Here is a 16,821-nt window from a genome sequence, read left to right as displayed (position 1 = left end):
CCATCTGCATGATGCAACTGGAAATGTGATTCATCGGACCACATGACTTTTTTCCGATGCTCGACTGTCCAATCCGAATTGGAGATGTTTTATCTTGGTAACTGCAGACAGCAGAGGTGTTTGAACAGGCCTTCGGCTTCCATATCCCATATGATGCAGTGTATGGCTGATTTGCCTACAAACGTCAGGTGGTCATAATAATCTGGCCTCTCAGTGTGTGTGTATGTATATATATATGTGTGTGTGTGTGTATCTATATATATATATCCCACATTCAAAGTCTGTTAAATCGCGTTGTTTACCCATATCTTCTGAAAAAAATCACTTCTGTTGTGGTAAACAACCTGCTTCCCTATTTATATAATGTTCTGGCCCTCTAGCAACTTCAGTGCGAAATTATAGCTAATTTGCCTACAAACGTCAGGTGGTCATAATAATCTGGCCACTCACTGTATATAGATAGGTCCATCATTGTTGTTGTAGTTGGCAAGATCTCATTCTTTTTATGGCTGAATGATATATATATATATATATATATGTATCACATCTTTATTCATACGTTGTTGGACATCTAGGTTGCATCTGTATCTTGGCTATTGTAAATAATGCTGAAGTGAACACAGGGATGCATGTATCTTTTTGAACTAGTGTTTTCAATTTCTTTGGATAAATATCCAGAAGTGGGATTGCTGGGTCATATGGTGTTTCTATTTTTAATTTTTTGAGAACTCTCATGCTATTTTCCATAGTGGCTGCACAAGGGTTCCTTTTTCTCCAAATCCTTGCCAACACGTATTCTTTGTTGTCTTTTTGATAATAGCCATTCTGACAGGTGTGAGATGTTATCGCATTGTTGTTTTGATTTGCATTTTCCTAATGATCAGTGATGTTGATTATTTTTTCATGTGTCTCTTGGCCATCTGTGTGACATCTTTGGAGAAATGTCTATTCAGGTTCTCTGCCCATTTTTCAATTGGATTTGTTTTTATGTTTAGTTGTTTGAGTTCCTTACATGTTTTGGCTATTAACTCCTTATTGGACATATTGGCCTTCACCACCCTATTGTCTGTATCCATAGGTAATGCGTATTAGTATATGCATATAAGATAATTTGGTTGATCTCTTTCCGGTCCCCCTTTCCTCTGAGATTTGTAAGTCTGTTCCACGTTTCCATGCCTCTGATTCTATTTTATTCATCAGTTTATTTTGTTCAATATATACCTTGTTCATTTATTTTGATTTTTAGATTCAGTTGATAGATATGTATTTTACAGCCATTTATTGCTGATATTTTTAATCTTTTTTTCTTCTTCTTCCTTTTCTTAAAGAATACCCTTCAACTTTTCATGTAATACTGGTTTGGTGGTGATGAACTCCTTTAGCTTTTTCTTGTCTGTGAAGCTCTCTGACCTTCAATTCTAAATGATAGCTTTGCTGGGTAGAGTAATCTTGGTCGTAGGTCCTTGCTAGTCATCATTTTGGATATTTCTTGCCACTCTCTTCTGGCCTGTAAAGTTTCTTTTGAGAAATCAGCTGACGGTTGTATGGGCGCTCCTTTGTAGGTAATTAACTGCTTTTAAGATTCTCTCTTTGTCTTTAGCCATTGGTATTTTAATTATGATGTGTCTTGGTGTGGGTTTTTTGGCTTCCTCTTGTTTGAGACTCTTCACATCCTGGACTTGTAAGTCTATTTCTCCACCAGGTAGGGGAAGTTTTCTGTCATTATTTCTTCAAATAGGTTTTCAATATCTTGGAATCTCTCTTCTCCTCTGGAACCCCTATAATGAGAATGTTGGTATGCTTGCAGTTGTCCCAGAGGTTCCTTACACTATCTTCATGTTTTTGGATTCTTCTTTCTTTTTGCTTTTTTTTCTTTTTTTTTTTTTTTAAATATATTTTATTGATTTTTTACAGAGAGGAAGGGAAAGGGATAGAGGGTTAGAAACATCGATGAGAGAGAAACACCAATCAGCTGCCTCCTGCACACCCCCTACTGGGGATGTGCCCGCAACCAAGGTACATGCCCTTGATCGGAATTGAACCTGGGACCTTTCAGTCCACAGGCCGAGGCTCTATCCACTGAGCCAAACCGGTTACGACTTGCTTTTCTGTTGGGTGATTTTTCCTTCCTCCTTTCCAAATCATTGATTTGATTTTTGGAATCCTCTACTCTACTGTTGAATCCTGTAAATTATTCTTTATTTCAGTTAATGTATGCTTATTTTCTGATTGGTCCTTTTTCATGTCTTTGAAATTCTCACTAAGATCCTTGAAAGTCTCATTAAGTCCCTTGATGCTCTCATTAGATCCTTGAGCAACTTTATAACCATTGGTTTGAATTCTGTATCCAGTAGTTTGCTTGCTTCTGTTTCTTTCATTTGTGACATGTTTCTTTGTCTCTGCATTTTGGTTGCTTCTCTGTGTTTGTTTCTATGTATTAGGTAGAGCTGCTATGTCTCCTGGAATTGGTAGAGTGGCCTTGTGTAGTAGGTGTCCTATAGGGCCCAGTGTCTCAGCTTCCCCAGTCACCTGAGCTGGGCACTCTAGGTGTGCCCCTTTCTGGGCTGTATGCACAGTTTTGTTGTAGTTGAGCCTTGATTGCTGTTGGCGTCACTAGGAGGACTTGACCTCCAGGACAATTGGCTGTGAGGACCAGCTGCAACTTAGTGGAAGAGCTGCTATGCAGGAAGACACCCCTATGGAGTAGGACTTGCTTCAGTGGGGCTTTGGTGCTCACTGAGTCTGTCCCTTGAGTGTCGCTTGTGGATGTATAGAGTTGTAATCTGGTATGATCTGAAGATGTCCACTGGCTTCTCTGGCTCTGGGGCTTCCTGGTATGTCCAAAGTCGGCCACTGCCTGAGGCCACCTGGTAGGAGCTACAGAGAGATCTGCAGATGCCTGCTATTTGTATTAGGCTTGGAAATGCCCAGCCAAGGCCCAGCTTTGAGACAAGGTAGGCTGGTGCTAGTGACAGGTCTTGGGCCTCTTATTGCTGCTTGTTTGAGAGATTTTAGAAAAGTCTGAAGACTGAGCTGGGACAGGCCATTCATATGGAAAAGCCAATAGAAACAGCTTGGGTCGAGCTGCAAATAGGATGGGGCGGGGTCTCAGGGAATCACCAGGGTGGAGTGAACAATGTTAGCCAGGCTGATGGAAACTCAGACATGGCTGCCAATCAACCCTGGAATAGGGGAGGTCTTAGTACGAGATGGGCTGGTTGTCAGCACAGAAACAATGACACCTGTGAGCCCCCCCATTTGGCAGAAAGCTGACTCTGAGTTCCTACCCTGATGCCAGATAATCCAGTTCTTCACCGTATGTCCCTGGGTCTCCTGATGCTGGAGCTCAGCGGGTGTAGGACCATGTAAGTCTGTGCACCCGCCCTTTGGGAGGATCTGCTTGGTCTCCGGCAGCCTGTGTGTCACTCATCCACAATTGCCACTCTTTTTTACAGCCTGAACTTATAGAGATTTCTCTTCCCAGTTCTGGAACCCTATACTGGGGGTCTGGTGTGGGGCTGGGACCCCTTGCTTCCCAGGGGGGGCCTCTGCAGCCAAGATATCCCTCCCGATTAAAAACAGTCCACACATGGGTTTCAGACCAGCCTGTTCTGCCCCTCCTATCAGTCTCGATGTACTTACCTTACTTCTCTAGTTGTAGTATTTCCATTCAGCCACATTCAGGAGGTTCTGAATGATGTTTGTTTTGTATTTTAGTTGTAATTTTGATGTGGCTGTGTGAGTCGGCGAGTACCAGAGTTTACCTATGCCACCATCTTGTTTCTCCCCCTCAGGACCAATTTCAAAGACATTTTGGTGTGGATCAAATGTCTCTGTGGATGTTTTGGACAGAACCAAATAAATATCAAGGACCTCTTGGGGTGGACCAAATATGTCTGTGGATGTTTGGACAAGACCAAATGTCTTGCAGTGCATTTTTCTACTAATGTAAAATGTTGGGATTTTCAGTGTGGATTGCCTTGAATTTGAAGATCACTTTGGAGAGTGGTGACATCTTAACAACATTGGATCTTCTGATCCTTGAACATTTATTTATGTTATCTATACTTTCAGCAGCATTGTGTGGTTTTAGGTGTACAAATTCTTTGACTCCTTAGATAATCTTATCCTAAGGTTTTTGCGTGTATTTTTTGATGCAGTTGTTTCATTCTTTCTTTCTTTTTCTTTTTTTGTTAATCTTCACCAGAGGATATTTTCTCAGTTGCTTTTCAGAGAGAGTGTAAGGAAGGGAGGGAAGGAAAGGGCTGGGGGGAGGAAGGGGAGAGAGAAAGGAGAGAGAGAAACATCAATGTGAGTGATTTCACATCTACTGGTTGCCTCCTGGAAGCACCCCAACTGGGGGTGGAGATTGAATCTGCAGCCCAGGTACATGCCCTTAACCCTGTGACCCGCTAAAATCACTGGCCAGGGCTCTTTTTCCTTCCTTCCTTCCTTCCTTCCTTCCTTCCTTCCTTCCTTCCTTCCTTCCTCTTTTCTCTTCTCTCCTCTTCTTTTCTTTCTTTTCTTTTTCCTTTCCTTTCCTTCCCTTCCTTTCCTTTTTCTTCCTCCCTCCCTCCCTCTCTCCCTCCCTTCCTTTTTTTCCTTTCCTTCCTTTTTTTTAATAAGGGAAGTTTATTTAGAAAGTCACAGAGGTAGCCTGGCTGGTATGGCTCAGTGTTTGAGCGTCGACCTATGAAGCAGGCGATCACGGTTGGATTCCTGGTCAGGGCACATGCCTGGGTTTCAGCCTTGATACCCAGTAGGGGGAGTGCAGGAGGCAGCCGATCTATGATTCTCTCTCATCATTGATGTTTCTATCTCTCTCTCCCTCTCCCTTCCATTGTGAAATCAATAAAAATATATTTAAAAAGAAAAGAAAGTCACAGAGGTAGAAGAAGTGAGTGGTAGAAAAAATGGGCTCAGAAAACAAATTATAGAAGCATAGGAAAGGCCCATGAAGGTAGGAAAGTAAAGGTATCTTGCCTGGAGGGGGAAAAGTGGTGGAGGGGAAAGGGTGTGGGTGTGATGGGAGGGAGCACTATGCAATAGCTTTCTTAATCTTCTTTTTGTATTGTTTATTTGCAATTATTTTAATACTAAACCTTTTGAGTCAAATGTAGAGACATGCCGTTGTAATAAATAATACAAAGACATCTTCTTCCATTTACCCAGTTTCCCCAATGCTAACATCTTGAAGAACTATAGGACAGTATCACCACCAGGATATTGAAATTAATATAGTTAACAGAATAATTCCATCACCACAAGGATCCTTCAGGTGCCCTTTTTAATAGCCACATCTGATTCTTTACTGCCACCAGGCTTAGTCCTTGGTAACCACTAATATGTTATCCAGTTTTGTAATTTTGTTATTTCAAGGATGTTATATAAATGGAATCATGGAACATAATAACTTTGGGGGATTGGATTTTTTCGCTCAGCATAATTCTCTGGTGATTCATCCAAGTGGTTGAATATATTAGTGGTTTGTTCCTTTTTATTCCTTAGTGTTCTTTGTTATGAGTAGAACACTAAGGAACAAACCACAGTTTGTTTAACCATTCATCTGCTGAAAGATATCTCAGGTACTTCTAGTTGGTGGCTATTATGATAATGCTGTTATAAACATTCATGTGCAGGTTTTTGTGTGAACATAGGTCTTCATTTCTCTGGGATGCATGTCCAGTTACACAGTTGCTGAGTTGTATGGTAGCTGCATGTTTAGTCTTTGTTTTTTTTAAAGAAATTGCCAAAGTGCCCGGTCTGGTGCGGTTCACGGTTTGATTCCCTGTCCGGATACATACCTATGTTGCCGTTTCCATCCTGGGTTGGGTGCATGAAGGAGGTAACCGATGGATGTTTCTTTTTCTCTCCCCTTCCCTCTGTCTCTACTTCCCTCCCCTTCCTCTCTCTAAAATCAATAAAATAAAATAAAAAAATTGCCAAGGTTTTGTCCAGAGTGAGTGTACCATTTTACATTTCCATCAGAAATCTGTGAGCAATCATTGCCAGCATGTGACTTTGTAACTATTCTTTTTATTTAGTAACTAGAGGCCTGGTGCACGAAATTCATGCATGGGTAGGGTCCCTAGGCCTGGCCGGCAATCAGGGCCAATCGGGGCCTTTCTTTGTTCCGCGCTGCCCCCTGGTGGTCAGTGCACATCATAGTGAGGGGTCGAACTCCCGATCAGTCAAACTCCCGAGGGGACAATTTGCATATTAGCCTTTTATTATATAGGATTTTAATGGATGTGTAGTGCTGTCATATGTGGTTTTAATTTGCATTTACCTAATGGCTGATGATGTGCTTATTTGCTATCTTTTTTCTTTTAACCTCACCTGAGGATATTTTTTCTTTATTTTTTTTAATGAAGCTTTTTGTTTTTAAAATATTTTCATTGATTTCAGAGAGAGAGAGAGAGAGAGAGAGAGGAGAGAAAGAGAAACATCAATGATAAGAGGGAATCATTGATTGGCTGCCTCTTGCACGCCTCACACTGGGGATTGAGGCCACAACCCGGGCATGTGCTCCTGACCGGAATCAAACCTGGGAACCTTCAGTCCGCAGGCTGACGCTCTATACACTGAGCCAAACCGGCTAGGGCTGTGGTTGGCAAACCTTGGCTCTTGAGCCACATGCGGCTCTTTGTCTTGAGTGTGGTGGTTCTTCCACAAAATACCACGTGCAGGAGTGCATGTACAGTGCGATTGAAACTTCGTGGCCCATGCGCAGAAGCCGGTATTTTGTGGAAGAGCCGGTATTTTGTGGAAGAGCACACTCAAGGGGCCAAAGAGCCGCATGTGGCTTGCAAGCCGCGGTTTGCCGAGCCGCAGTTTGCCGACCACTGGGCTAGGGCAACTTTTGCCTATTAAAAAAAAAAGAAGATATTCAGAGAGAGAGGAAGAGAGAAGGAGAGAAACATGCATGTGAGAGTGAAGCATTGTTCGACTGCCTCCTACATGCCCTCTCCTGGAGATTGAACCTGAGATCTGGGCATGTGCCCTGACCGGGAATCAAGCCAGCAACCTTTCTTTCAGTGCACAGGACATTGCCCAACGAACTGAGCTACACCGGCCATGGCACTTTTGCATATTTTCTGATTTGCTTTTTGCTTGCTTGTTTACCTGTTTATTTGTTTAGGGGAAAAAAATATATATATTTAAATATATCTTTATTGATTTCAGAGGAAGGGAGAGGGAAAGAGAGATAGAAACATCAATGATGAGAGAGAATCATTGATTGGCTGCCTCCTGTACGCCCCCTACTGGGGATCAAGCCTGCAACCCAGGCATGTGCCTTTGACCGGAATCGAACCCGGGACCCTTCATTCTGCAGGCCGACGGTCTATCCACTGAGCCAAACCAGCCAGGGTTGAAAACATATATTTTGAATTAGCTTGCTGGACTCAGTTTATTTTAGATATTCCAATTTTGTTGGTAACATTCAAAAGCATCATTGACAGAGCCAGTCAATCATAGGCCTTCTTCTCTCCCTTGGGCCTAGGGTAAAGAATGAATCCTCATTAGTCCTTGCTACCCTTACTGTCCCCATACTCTTTGTTCCTTCTTCAATCTTCTGGTGCATTAGTGGTTCCTTTGTTTATGTAATTTGCTCCTCAAATAGTGATTTTGCCATCATTTCCTTTTTTTTTTTTTTTTTTTTTTTCAGAGGATAAGTACATGTCCTTGACTGGAATCGAACCTGGAACCCTTCAGTCTGCAGGCTAACGCTCTACCCACTGAGCCAAACTGGTTAGGGCTACATATTGTTTTTGTGATTAATCACTATGCTTTAATTATGTTCAATTTGTAACAACGAAATTGGGGGTCACCACAACATGAGGAACTGTATTAAAGGGTCGTGGCATTAGGAAGGTTGAGAACCACTGCTGTAGAGTTTGACAGTTCTTATATATTGTAGATATGAGTGCTTGGTCAAGTCTGTGATTTGCTCTTTATTTTTTTTCCAGTGCTGGAACTTGTGTTTTTCCTCCTAATGGGCTTTTCTATACAGGCTTTAATTTTGTTGAAGTTCAGTTTATGAATTTTTCTTTTTATGGTACATGCTTTTGTTGTAACATCTAATAACTCTTTTTCTAACTCTAAATTCCACCAAATTTCCTGTTTTCTTTTAAAAGTTTTATAGTTTTATGCTATACACTTAAACTTGTTATACATTTTGAGATCATATTTGTATAAGGTGTGAAACTCAGGTGAAGGGTTTTTGTGGGTTCTTTTCTCCTGTGGGTGTCCAAATGCTCAATGCCATTTGCTGAAAAAATTTCTCTGGCAGCTTTATACAGCTGGGAATTTTTGACTTTTTCTGGGTTTTCTGTTCTGTTCTATTGATCTTGAATCTGTAGTTTTGTCTTGCCAAATTTGGGAATTTTTCAGCTGTTATTTATTTGAGCACTTTTCCAGTCTTACCTTATTTCTCCTCTCCTTTTTGGGACACTGATGACTAAAAAGGATGGCTGCTTTTTTTGTTAGGGTCCCAAAGATCTGTGAGACTCTGTTTGTTTATTTTTATTCAGTCTATTTTCTCTCTGAAAGTTACATTAGGTAACTTCTTTTTTTTAAAGATTTTTTTTATTGATTTCAGAGAGGAAGGGAGAGGTAGAGATAGGAACATCAATGGTGAGAGAGAATCCTGCACGTCCCCTACTGGGGATTGAGCCCACAATGCAGGCATTTGCCCTTGACCAGAATCAAACCTGGGACCCTTCAGTTCTCAGGCTGATGCTCTATCCACTGAGCCAAACCAGCTAGGGCACATTAGGTAACTTTCATTATGTCTTATGGTTCACTGATTCTTTTAATCTCCTTTATACTGCTATTGAGGTCATCCATTGAGCTGTTTATTTTGCTTATTGTACTTTTCAGTTGTAAAATTTCCATTTGTTTTCTTCATGCCCTCAATTTTTTGTTGTTGAGGCTTTCTGTTTTTCATTTCTCTTGTTTCCTCATTTTTATAATGGCTGCTTTAAAATCTTCAGATAATTCTGATATCTCTGTCAGAAGTTAAAATTACAAATATCTCAGTGTTGGCATCTGAGTGTCTTTTTCAGTTCAGTTCGAGATCTTCCGAGTTCTTGGTATGACAAGTGTTTTTTTGAAACCTGAACATTTTTGGGACTTTGCATCTTATATAAAGCTGTTTTAGTTCGCTTTCCCTGACATTTGTCTGACAAGGGAAGAGTACGGGTGCTATCTCCTTATGCCAGGTAGGGGATGAATTTCAAGTTGCCCTACTTGGCCTCTGTTGACATTTGAGGGAAGCTGCTTGTTATTGCTGAGTAGACTTGGGAGTTATGGTTCCCTATCTGATCTCAAAGGATGTGGCCCCATTTACCACTGTGTGTTGGTGAAAGTCCTGACTTCTTGTTAGACCCTCTCTGACACCATACCTGTGGAGACACATGGTGGTGGGTTCCCTCTTTACTGCTGGATGGAGATGGACGTTCAGACTTCCCATTTTGTCTCCATTGACACCAGAGGGGGAAGTTCTCATAACAAGCCAGTAAGCATGAAAGTTCTGATTCCCTACTTAACCTACTTTTACACTACCCCAGTAGCAGTTTTGGGATGACTCATAGTCTCACGAGGGTGAATGTCTAGGTTCCCCACTCAACCACTGAAGGCATAGATAGGGGGAATTTTTGTGTGTGATGTGGAGCTGCTGCTGTTTAAAAAAGTGTTCTTTCTAACTAATATTCCCCCTACCCAGTTTCTTATCGAGAGAGAGAAGGCTTTTTTTGGAGGGGTCTGTGTTTGTTGGTGGTTTTGAGGTATTGACTTCTTCCATTTCAAGAATGGGATATCTTAGGTAAAAAGAAAACTCAGGGAACTCACTGCTCTGTTGTTCCTTGGGTCCTGTGGTCTCTATCTAATTTGCCTTCTTAACCACCTTTTAAAACATATGTTTTATTTATAACTAGAGGCCTGGTGCATGAAATTCGTGCACTTGAGGTGGCGGGGTGGGGTTCCCCAGCCTGGCCTGTGCCCTCTCACAGTGCGGGAGCCCCGCAATCGATCGCCTCAAAGAGGTAGGCCCCGCCCACCCACCTGGGGCTCCTCAATGGATTGCCCCAAAGAGGTAGGCTGGAGCTGGGGGGTCCCGCCTCTGCGCCACGTGGAGCTGCGGGACCCCCAGGCTTTGCCGTGCAGAGCCGCCAGAACCCCCCGGCATCGCTGCGTGGAGCTGCTGGGACCCGCCTCTGCACCGTGCACACAGCATCAAGTCCCCGCCCACTCACACACACCTCGGTGCGCACGCTCGCTGTGCACACAGCCTCCTGGTGATGGATTGTGACGGTGTGAGGGCATCATGGTGTGATGGTGTGAGGGCATGACGACCATTTGCATATTAGCTCTTTATTATGTAGGATGTTCACAGTTTTTGTTTGTACTTAGGAATAGGAAAAAGTATATCTACTTCATCCTTTCAGAAATGAAGTCTAGCCTTTGATTTCATTGAGTTTGCAGTATTTTTCTGTTTTATATTTCATTATTTTCTGCTCTGATCTTTTTATTTTTTCCCCTGGCTGCCTCCTGCACACTCCCTACTGGGATCAAGCCCTCAGCCCGGGCATGTTCCCCAACTGGGAATCGAACCATGACCTACTGTTTCATGGGTTGATGCTCAACTACTGAGCTAAACCTCTTCTAGTTTCTTAAGGTACAAGATGAAGTCACTGATTTGAGTTTTTTTCTAATATAGGCATTTAGTGCTATAAATTTCTCCCTCAATTATTGCTTTAATTTTCTTCCACAAATTTCGGTTTTGTATTTATTTAAATTATTTTTTATTTCCTTTTTAAATTTCTTCTTTGATCCATTGCTTACTTTAGTATATTTAGATTCTAAATATTTAGGGATTTTACACTGATTTCTAAAATTGGTCAGAGAAAATTTTTGTATGTATGACCCGAAACTTAAAAATTTATTGAGTTGTTTCATGGCCTGATTATGATCTCTTGGTGAGTGTTTCATTTGTCCTTGAACAGAATGTGTATTCTAGTTTGTGTAGAGTGTTCTATAAATGTTACTTCATGTCAATTTGGTTGTGGATATTCTGGTAGATAATATTGTTCAAGGGTCTGTATCATTACTGATTTTCTGTCTACTGGTTCTATCAGCTATTGAGAGAGTTCTTTTGAAATCTCTAAATGTAAGTGTGGATGTTTAAATTTCTTCTTGTAGTTATTTTTACTTTATGCATTTTGAAACTGTTATTCAGTGAGTAAATGTTGAGGATTTTTGTATCTTCTTAATGAGTTAAACCCTTTATCTTTGTGAAATGGCCCTCTTTTTTTGATAATTTTTTGATTTTCAAATCTACTTTACATGAAATTAATATAATCATTTCAATTTTCTTTTGATTTTACAGTACGTAATAGGACCTTTTTCTCTGGCTGCTTTTTAAAGACTTTTGCTTTATTTGGTTTTAGGTAATTTGATCATGATATGTTGTGCTTTACATTGTTTCATGGTTCTGTTGCTTAGTGTTTATTTAAAGAATACTTTGTTCTTTGTTGATAATTATCATTAAATATGGCAAATTGTTGGCATTATTTCTTCAGACTTTCGTTTTCTGTATTTATCTCCTGTGGCTCCAATTACAATTATTTTGGCCTCTTGAAGTTATCTCACAGCTAACTTATGCTTTGTTCCTTTTTTAAGGTATTTTTTCCTCTGGGTTTCATTTTAGTTAGTAACTATTACTTGGTTTCATGTGCTGTAAATCTCATACAGTATGTTTTTTTATCTTAGACCTTGTAATTTTCATCTCTAAATGTCCAATTTTTTTTATTCTTGGATGTATTTACTTAACATGTTTAATGTTTCCTCTAGTTTCTTAAACATATGGAATGTATTCATAATAATTGTTTTAAAGGACTTGGGTGCCTGGCTGGCATGGCTCAGTGGTTGAGCATTGACCTATGAACCAGGAGGTCACAGTTTGATTCTCGGTCAGGGCATATGCCCGGGTTGCGGGCTTGATCCCCAGTGCTGGGCATGCTAGAGGCAGCTGATCAATGATTCTCTCTCATCATTGATGTTCCTATCTCTCTCTCCCTTCCTCTCTGAAATCAAAAATATATTTTAAAAAAAGGACTTGGGTAATAATTCTATCTATGTTATTTTAAGATTGGTTTGACTGGCTGGTTTTTGTTTCATTAGGGGTATAATTTCCTGTATCTGGGTATGTCTTTATTGACTTTTAGTCATTATGAATTTTACCTTGTTTGGTTCTCTGTTTTTGTATGCCTAAAAATATTTTTTGACTTTGTTCTATGACATGGTTAATTTACTGAAAAATAGTTTGTTCCTTTTAGGTTTTGTTTTTGTTTTGTTTGACAGACCAGAGCTATGTTTAGGGTTAAATTTTCCCTCCTCCTGAGGCATTACCCTTCTTAGTACTCTGATGTGATATGAATTACTAGGTTTTGCATTCTGGCTTTTGGGAACAAGCATTATCTGCATCCTTGTATGAATTCTGGGTACTATTACTTCTAAATCTTTTGGTGGTTCTCTCCCTAGCCTTGAATAGGTCTCTCACATGCATGGCTGATTAGTTAGTTACTCAACATATTCTAGGATCAGCCTCTGTAGATCTCTTCATTTTTCTCTCTCTCCTCAGCTCTCTACTCAGTGCTGGTCTCCCTTGTGAGGTCTAGCCACCTTGGCTTCCTTGGACTCGCAGCTCCATTTCCACACCTTGGGGAGACAGGCCCTGCCTGGGTTTCTTCTCCCTGTTCCACCGCCTGGAAACTCTCAAGGCAGTAAGCTGGCAAATGTATGGCTCATGTCATTTGTTTCTTGTCTCCTAGGAATCACTGTCTTTCATTATTTGTTGTCTAAAAACTTTAGTGCTAATTTTTCATACATTTTGTTAGGTTTTTATTACTTCATACAGAAGGCTAAATCTGGTCCCTTTTACTCTCATCTTGACTAGAACTGGTTTTATTTTGCATTTTTTAATGACTAGTGATATTGAATACATTTTATTTGCTTATTGATCATTCATGTGTTTTCTCGTATGAAGAATTTGTTCAAACCTTTAGCCCTTTTCCTTCTTTCTCTCCTTTTTTTTTCTTTCTTTATTCTTTGTCTTTTTTTTTTTTTCTTTTTGAGTTGGAGATCTTCTTATATGTCCTGGATATGCCAGTGTTTTGTTAGATAAATATTTTGTAAGTACTTTCTTCAAGTCTGTGGTTTCCTATTTTCTTAACTATGGCTTTTAATGAGCAGAAATATTTAAGTCTAATTTATCAGTTTTTTCTTTTATAGTTATTGCTTACTGTGAGCTAAGACACTTTTGGCTAACCCTGAAGTCATGAAGGTAATTTCCTTTGTTTCCTCAAAAACTTTTTGTTTTTTGCTAATTTATATTTAGGTCTGTGATGCATCTCAAATTAAGTTTTATAGGTTTTATTTTTTGAGAATGAATATCCAATTGTTTCTGCAATGTTTGTTGAAAAAACTCTCCTTTTCTCATTGGATTGCTTTGGTAAAACATAACATGGCTGCATAAGTGAGCTCTATTTTAGGAATCTTTATTCTGTTTCTTTGATCTGTTTGTCTATCCTTATATCATTTACCACATTATTTTGATTATTTTTAACTGTATAGGAAGTCTTTTAGTCAGATTTGCAAATCCTTCAACCCTTTTCATCTTTTCAAGATTGCTTTGCATATTCTAAGTCCTTAGTACTTTCATATAAATTTTAATATTAGTTTTTCCATTTCCAGAAAGGCTGATGTGATTATGATTACAATTGCTTTGAACCTATAGATCTTTTTGAGGAGAATTGACATGTTAACAATGTTGAATCTTCCTATTTACTAGCATGGTATGGCTCGCCATTTATTTAGGTTATCTTTGCTTTTTTTCCAAGCATTATTTTGTGGTTTTTAATCTTTGGCCTTATATGTCTTTTTATTTTTCAATATTTTATGTGATTGTGTAAGTGGTTTTAAAGAATTCAGTTTTTAATTATTTGTTCTTAGTATATGGCAGTAGAATTGACTTATGTGTATTGACCTGTGTCATACAACCATACTTACATTAATTCTGTGAGATTTTTGGTGATAACTTAGCTTTTTCTAGTACATGATAATGTCATAAAACTTTACCTCTTTCCAATTTGTATTTTTTAAAAAAAATTTCTTCCTTTATTACATATACTTAAATCTTGTTCCCATTCATTGGGGGAAGCATTCAGTTTTGTACCATTAATTATGATGTCAGCTGTAGGCTTTTTACTGATGATTGTTACCAGTTTGTTTTAAATATTGATTTCATTATTATTAAGAATCAGAAGGACTGCCATTGAAAAGATAGTTTGTTATATTCAAAGATCCCTAGAGGAGGCGTTACACCAAGGAAGCCATATGGGTTAGTTAGGCAGAAGGAATAAAAGGGAAAAAGTAAAGGCAGGAACCTTTATTTTCGTTTCTGTGGGAAGAAATAGTTAAGGAATGGTCATCAGGTTTAGGATTATCTAGTTCGAATAATTTCAAGGACTCTGGGGGCATACGGACTTTGCCTAGTTGTCTGGTACCTTGCCCTGCGGTGATCAGGGCAGGGAAATATAGTGGCTGGAGTATAAAATAAAGATGGTTGGGGGTATGGGCTCTGGATTGGTTGCTTTGCATATAAGGTTGTTCCAAAAAACTGTATACATACTTTAACAGCTGATAGCTCAATTTTAAAAATGAAATGTATTTTCATAAATACTGCCTTTATAATTATTTAAGGTGTATGTATACATTTTTTGGGGGGACACTCTATATATGAAAGTTAGCTGGAGAGTTGGTTTGCTGTCTCCAGGAATTAGCCAGTCTTTGGAGGGAGCGGCAGTTCCTCTAGCATCAGCAGGCCCGAAAGTATCAAATATCAAAATGAAAAGATAGGATTAATATACCGGTTGAGTAAGATCTATTCCTAGTTTTCTGGCAGTGTATAGTTGGATTTATATATGTATGTATGTATATATATATATATACACACACACATATATATGTATATATATGTACATATGTGTATATATATGTATATATATATATTTTAAAAATATATTTTTATTGGTTTCAAAGAGGAAGAGGGAGAGATAGAAACATAATGATGAGAGAGAATCATTGATCAGCTGCCTGCTGCACGCCCCATTAGGGATCAAGCCCATAACCCGGGCAATGCGCCCTTGACCAGAATCAAACTCGAGACCCTTCAGTCTACATGCCGATGACGCTCTATCCATTGAGCCAAATTGGCTAGGGCCATATATATACAAATTTTTTTTAATGAGTTTATTGTTAGTTAGTTTGTTTTAGAGAGAGAAAGAGTGAGAGTGAGTGTGAGAGATCAATTTGTTGTTTCACTTATTTATGCATTCAATGATCGATTCTTGTATGTGCCCTGACTGGGAATTGAACTCACAAACTTGGCATATTGGGATAATGCTCTAATCAACTGAGCTATCAGCCAGGGCCTGAATGGATATTTTTTGTCAAATGCTTTTTCTTCATCTGTTGAGATGATTATATATTTAAAAAAATAAATATGGTAAATTTCATTGTTTTTATTTTCAAATGTTATAACAACCTAGTATTTCTGGGATAAACTTTACTTGGTTACAGTGTATTACCCTTTTTATATATTGCTGGATTTAAATTGCTAATAGTTTATTAAATATTTTTGCATTTATGTACATGAGGAATGTTAGTCTGCAATTGTTTTTGTAGTTTCAGGTTTTAGTATTATTGGTATATTCATTAATATTATATTCATGCTGAACTTTGAAAATGATTTTGGAATTAGTCTCTATTTTTTGAAAGTATTTGTTTTCTGAAAGTCATGCTATTTCTTCTTTGGTGATATGAAGGAATTTACCAGTGAAAAATCTGAGTCTAGGGTTCTATTTTGAGGAAGGATTTTGATAATGAATTCAATGTAAAGGTTTCTTTAAATATTTGTTTCATCTTACCAATTTTGGTAAGTTGTATTTTTCAGGGAAGTTTTCCATTTCATCCAAGTTGTTGATTAGTGTAAAGTTATTAATAATCTTTTGTCCTTTTAATATCTGTTGGTTCTATAGTGATAATTCCTTCTTTATTCCTTATATTGGTTATTTGTGTGTGTGTGTGTGTTTAATATTTTTATTGATTTTAGAAAGGAAGGGGTAGATAGATAGGAACATCCATGATGAGAGAGAATCATCGATTGGCTGCCTCCTGCACGCCCCCTACTGGGGATCGCGCCCTCAACCAGGGCATGTGCCCTTGACCAGATTCGAACTCAGGACACTTCAGTCCACAGGCCTACGCTCTATCCACTGAGCCAAACCAGCTGAGGCTATTTATTGATTATTTAAAATCTAGTTTTGTTAATTACCAAAAGAGAAATGTTAACATACTGTACTATGTTTGTGGAATTGTGTATTTATCTCTTTACTTGTGACAGTTTTGCGTCATCTATTTTGAATCATTGTTATGAGGTACATATTTATGTCCTCATTATTTGATGCTTATGAGTCTCAACATTTGATGCCATTACATGCTTGGATTTAGGTCTACCATTTTAGTAGTTTTTTTTCTGTTTGTCTGGTTTTTTAAAAATATATTTGAAAATTAGTATTAAAAACAGTTTTAATGTCCTAACCCAGTGGTCGGCAAACTCATTAGTCAACAGAGCCAAATATCAATAGTACAACGATTGAAATTTCTTTTGAGAGCCAAATTTTTTAAACTTAAACTATATAGGTAGGTACATTGTTATTAACTTAATTAGGGTACTCCTAAGCTGGCCTTTGCTAAAAA

At 38.8% G+C, this 16,821-nt stretch overlaps 1 protein-coding gene across 10 annotated transcripts in view; it reads left to right on the top strand.

The window, feature by feature from the left end:
• Positions 1–16,821, top strand: part of MLLT10 (myeloid/lymphoid or mixed-lineage leukemia; translocated to, 10) — a 224,038-nt gene that overhangs the window by 20,642 nt on the left and 186,575 nt on the right. For 3 of the 10 annotated variants that reach the window (XM_014539371.1, XM_014539370.1, XM_014539369.1), the window contains exons 1-2: positions 12,656–12,799; positions 13,294–13,345. The exons of 2 other annotated variants lie outside the window; for them this stretch is intronic. In XM_014539371.1, coding sequence (XP_014394857.1) covers positions 13,340–13,345 — 6 coding nt within the window. In that variant the 5' untranslated portion in view covers positions 12,656–12,799; positions 13,294–13,339. Of the gene's footprint in view, positions 1–12,643; positions 12,800–13,293; positions 13,346–16,821 lie in introns of those variants that run through there. 5 more of the 10 variants (XM_014539377.1, XM_014539376.1, XM_014539368.1 and 2 more) reach the window with 4 other exon arrangements.

Source organism: Myotis brandtii, unplaced genomic scaffold (genome assembly GCF_000412655.1).
Source record: "Myotis brandtii unplaced genomic scaffold, ASM41265v1 scaffold215, whole genome shotgun sequence".
NCBI classification, from domain to species: domain Eukaryota; kingdom Metazoa; phylum Chordata; class Mammalia; order Chiroptera; family Vespertilionidae; genus Myotis; species Myotis brandtii.
Note: the sequence above shows the minus strand (reverse complement) of the source record. Positions and strands in the feature narration are given on the sequence as shown.